This window comes from Bactrocera dorsalis, chromosome 4 (assembly GCF_023373825.1).
Source record: "Bactrocera dorsalis isolate Fly_Bdor chromosome 4, ASM2337382v1, whole genome shotgun sequence".
Classification (NCBI taxonomy): domain Eukaryota; kingdom Metazoa; phylum Arthropoda; class Insecta; order Diptera; family Tephritidae; genus Bactrocera; species Bactrocera dorsalis.
The window spans coordinates 12162842-12168009 of NC_064306.1; the positions used below are offsets into that span (position 1 = coordinate 12162842).

Sequence of the window (5168 nt, forward strand, 5' to 3'; positions counted from 1 at the left end):
TGGTTATTATCCGATTTCTTCCATTTTTGAACTGTGATGGAAATGCCTGAAGTAAACGACTCTATAGGGTTTGGTTGACATAGCTATAGTAGTTTCCGAGATATGTACAAAAAAACTTAGTAAGGGGCGGGGCCACGCCCACTTTTCCCAAAAAATTACGTCCAAATATGCCCCTCCCTAATGCGATGGTTTGTGCCAAATTTTCACTTTAATATCTTTATTTATGGCTAAGTTATGACACTTATAGGTTTTCGGCTTCCGCCATTTTGTGTGGGCGTGGCCCATCTTCGAACTTAACCTTCTTATGGAGCCAAGAAATACGTGTACCAAGTTTCATCATGATATCTAAATTTTATCTTACTACTCCGTTCGGCTGTGCAGAGCAGTTAATAAGGATAATATCCATATTATTTCTTACGATTTCATATAGAAGAAGCCTCAGATTTCTGGATAGTATTATAGCTCATCTCCAATCGTCAGAAAAGCTTTGGTTTTCTAGTTTATATTGGTAGCAAAGTATAAGTTTACCGATTTCAGCTTACAAGAGCTGGCAAGCTTGCCTCCTAAGCACTGCTGAGAAGCAGATATCAAATAATTAATTATAGGCAAGTTTCGACCTAAACAGCTACCTGAGAGCATCACACTCAATTCAAGATAGCTTGAACTGTAAAAGCTCTCTGAGATCTGAGTTTCAGTACCGAACTCTGCTCTGAGCTCCATTACTGAAAAAGCATTCCAACTCGGCCTTAATTGCTGGGTCCATGTCTGCAATTCGGCAACTAATCTACAAGCAATTGCTGAGCGCTTTGCGGTGTGTGGCTAACAACAATAACAACACCTACAACATAAGCCAAAGCAATTTCGTACGCACAACCAGGCACACACACTCATCCACTCACACACACATACACACTTAGTTGAGAGTGTAAAAAAGTGCGTACTCACGCAGGTATGCGGTATGGCAACAATGCAAATAACATTAATTATGGATGGCGACAATTTCGACAGCGGCGGCAACATGCATAGTAATTATAATGCAACAAATGTCAAAATGACTGGCGACAATACAACAACAACGCCGCAAGCATGGGTGCAGCTGATTGTCATAAGCGCAGAAACGCATAGTTTGGCTGAACACAATGGCCACAATGCATGCCGATGCGTCGTATATATATATATATTGTATATATGTATGTGTATGTGTAATTGTGTGCGTGTGGTGACAGACATTTAGATCGTCGCTATTTCGCTTTAAAATTCCCACAATCGCGCTTTTAACATATAAATATATGTGTGTGGTAGCTTTGCGTTGCATACTTTTTGGCACTTTTTTGTTGGAGGGTGCTAATTGAAATATTTTCGATGTTTTTGGTGAGAATTAATGCATTAGATAAGCATGCCATATAATAAGTTTTAAGGTTACGAAAATCAATATTATTTGTGCAGCACCAGTATGAATAACTGTTGCATGATTTTTTGGGCAGAATTAAATATAATAAATGGTGGGTTTTTATAAAAAATGGGAGTTTGTCAATATATTTTAAAAATGCTTCCGACGCTGCTGACTTGAATAAATTTCCGTTGAGAGGCTCGATTGCGATCAATATTTTCTCTCGCGCCGAAAATTCTCTCATAAGACTTCAATCGTCTCGAGCTTATCCCACAAAAAACTGTACAACATTTTTAGATCGTATGACCTTGGAGTCTCACAGGCCCACAATGCTTGATAATTCTTTCTCCTAAGATTTCCTTCAATAAATTGATTACATTGTTTGGTTATATGGCATGTAGCGCCAGCGTGTTGGTTACAAAGGTCGTCCACATTAACCTTCTCCAATTTGTTGACTGTAGATGATCCTAAGGAGTAACCTGGCAATGTGGTTGCATCTATTTTACGAGGGGTCTCCAGTGACTCCCTCTCAATGGTGCACACCAAACAATGATTTTTTTTCCAAAAATTTCAAAATTTCTTGTATGTTGGTAACATAAAAAATTCTTATAAAATATTTCATTTTTTATATTTTTTTTTTTTCAAAATTATTTTATTTATTGGATCTGCTTTTTCTGAAAGCCTAACAATAAGTTATAAAAACTAGACACCTCCATAAGAACTGCGTGAAGAAGCAACAGAAAAGCAGAGATGGCAGTAAACAATGAAACTATTCAAATCCGAACCATAAAGTACTTTTCCTGATGAGAAGCTATATAACTTCTTCTATTGAACCTAAGTGTTAGGTTATCTATCTTAGAATTTCTGACAAATATGCGATAAGATTCCAATGCTGTATAGATGATATTGGAATAATACTTTCAACATTAGGATGCCACAGTGTGACACAAAGACCAAACTCTATAAGTCACTTATTATCTCCATCCTGTTATATGGTACAGAGGGATGGACGATGGCAAAAGCTAATGAGTTTACGTTACGAGGTTTCGAGAGATTTTATGGAGGATTTATGGTTCTTTTCTCATTGGCAACGGCGAGTAGTGTAGCCGATGGAATGAGAAGCTGTACGAGATATACGACGACATAAACATAGTTAAGCGCAATTAGAGACAGCGGCTCAACTCATAATTCCGGCCTCTTTTTACGAATAGCTTCGCGAAAACGACGCATAACACTCAAATAGTATTCTTTGTTAACAGTTTATCCAGTCGGAAGGAATTCGAGTGCCTTACAGCTCGATAATTCATGAAAAATGTCAACATAACTTTGATTTTTGGCCTGCTTTGACGGGTTTGATCATCAGTTGATGTTGATGGTCGTAATGGACATGGTCGTCGACCGTCTTTGAATAATTTGTACCGCTTAAAACACTTGATCGCGTTAAAGAATTAACACCAAAGACCTTTTCAATTATTTTGAAAATACTTTTGGCTGGCCTTATTGTTTTAGATTACATCCTCAGAGTAGGCCGGAATCAATGAAGCAGTTGAGCAAACGAGCCCACCCGAATCGAATCATAATTAATTAGTAAATATATAGACCTGGGAAGTGAGTTTGGTAGTAACTGTGAAGTTATTGTGGAAAGGCACTGATCTGAGAGAATCTTGTGGTTGCGTTATATGCGGTAAGTTACATATTCTAATCAATGAGTTCCTGAAGGTAAGGTTTACTCTAGCTTAAACTCTTTGAAATTTAATGGGGACTTCTCTTGCTTTTAGCAGTCGAAAAGGATTCACTTATTAAAAATAAGCTCGTACTGTTTGGATCACACTTCGCTGAATCTTAACGGAATATGATCTAGTAAAATCTGTTAAAACATATTATTTGAAATCAGTTAACAAAATACAGAACATATAGAGATGTTTTAACTTAAGCATACCTAAACAGCGAACTCAGTCTGGAACGTACCTGGAGACTTGACTGTGTTTCTACTAATAACTAAGAAGATTCAACTGGCAGTCAATTTTGGAATGGACCTACGGAGTCACTAGTACTCAGCTACGTCGTATGACATCTAGAGCTGCTTGCTTAGAAATCTTGCACAAAAATTTCATATCTCACGTCTACTGGAATAATTTACTGCACAGTATATTGACCCTGGGAATGCAGGGAGTTCTGAAAACTAATTTATAATGTATTATTTTTCAACATAAAAACTCGCGGTAAAGCCAAGTCAGTCGAAGTCAGTCGAAGTCAGGCTGAGTCATACAGCGCTTACAAAAGTCTAGAACACTAAGGCGCGTGTGTTAACCGGCTAACGGTACGTGTGTCTGCTCGTAGATGTAGAGCATGCATGCATTAACTTAATATCTCAATAGTTTATGTATTTTAGTTAGAAAAGTACTTACAACTTATGCCCGTCTATTAGTTAATCACGTTTAAACATCATGAGCCACATTTTATGGCCAAACTGATTGGCTACAACTGCAACACAGCGTATGTATATAAAGTACGGCTCGGCAGACTATGGCAGACAGTACTGAATTGTGATAGCACTTGTATCAGCAAAATGTTCAAGAAATTCCTTTGTTTGTGTCTGTTAATTGGCGGTAAAGTTTAACCATTGCTTAGCTTTTATATTTACTTAATGATTACGTAATACTCGTATTTTTCATAAAGCTTTCGCCGTGTTCAACGAATTGCCCAGCGCTAGTGCATTACCACAGGAAGCTGAAAATAAAGAGCCAGATTCGACAGAGGAACCTGTAGATGAAGAAGTTGATGAGGAGGAGGAGGAGGAGCCACAAGCACTGGTCTTACCTGCAGAAGAAGACTTAGAAGATGATCTTATCTCAGATGAAGAGTCAGATGAAGCAGAGACTGATTCACCGGCATCATCGGAATAATGGAGCCACTTAACGGACAAAGTAGTTATATGAAAAGTGGATCTTGAAGTTTATAAGTAGTGATGCTTTATATATCTTAAAAATAAGTAAAATTTGGGAAAGGAAATTTCTTCATAAAACTGAAAAGCTTGACCCAAATACATGACAATAAAACCCGCTCAAATTAATGGCATATTTTGTGGAGAAAAGCTAAGCTAATTTAACCTAAAGTTCGAGAGCAGGCAATACTCTATAAATGATATCACACGATCTAGGAGGCCAAGCGACCGGCCCAAAACGAAAAATTATCCGCTCAACGAAGTGCTCTCTCAATAAATCATTGCTTGATGCAATGTGTAAGAAATCGCACCGAGATCCCAAGTATCAATTTCTGGCATCAAATAGTCGGCTAACAAGGCGCCACATAGATCGCCATTAATGGTTACGTTCTCAACTGGATTGTTTTTGAAGAATTATAGATCGATGATTCCACTAGCCCATAAACCACATCAAACCGTTGTATTTTCTGAATGAATTGGCAGTTCTTGAATCTCTACAGGTTGCTCTTTGTCTCAAATGCGGCAATTTAGATCAAGGGCAACAGCAATATGACTTCAAATCGAGCTTTCAGCATTTAAGTTAGATCTTCCATAAAGACTTCTAGATTTACTGAGATCTAGAGTTTAATTAATCAAAGTAGCATTACTGTTTCCTCATAAAAGGTGCTATGGGTATCTTCCTTTAAAATTAGGCCAAAGCATCTATTTTCTCACTTGCCACAAAACGGTTGTGGCGAATGGGAGAAGTCCAGGCGCACTTCGAAAAGTAAATAAGTGTAACTATTGAGAGTTATTCTAGCATAATTTACTCTCTACTCAGGTTTTAAGTGTTGA

At 37.8% G+C, this 5168-nt stretch overlaps 1 protein-coding gene across 1 annotated transcript; it reads left to right on the top strand.

Annotated features, from left to right (window-relative positions):
• The first annotated feature begins 3923 nt into the window (after positions 1-3923).
• On the top strand, positions 3924-4459 carry LOC105223533 (glutamic acid-rich protein-like). Its single transcript, XM_011201274.2, has 2 exons — positions 3924-3999; positions 4070-4459. The coding sequence occupies exons 1-2, from the start codon at positions 3960-3962 to the stop codon at positions 4294-4296; spliced, it is 267 nt and encodes an 88-aa protein (XP_011199576.2). The 5' UTR covers positions 3924-3959; the 3' UTR covers positions 4297-4459.
• The last annotated feature ends 709 nt before the right edge of the window (positions 4460-5168 follow it).

Excerpts from the sequence above, each read along its gene's own strand:
- LOC105223533 (XM_011201274.2), top strand. The coding sequence starts at position 3,960 with ATGTTCAAGAAATTCCTTTGTTTGTGTCTGTTAATTGGCG. Across the intron at positions 4,000-4,069 it reads TTTGTGTCTGTTAATTGGCG|CTTTCGCCGTGTTCAACGAA; the intron begins GTAAAGTTTAAC and ends TTTTTCATAAAG.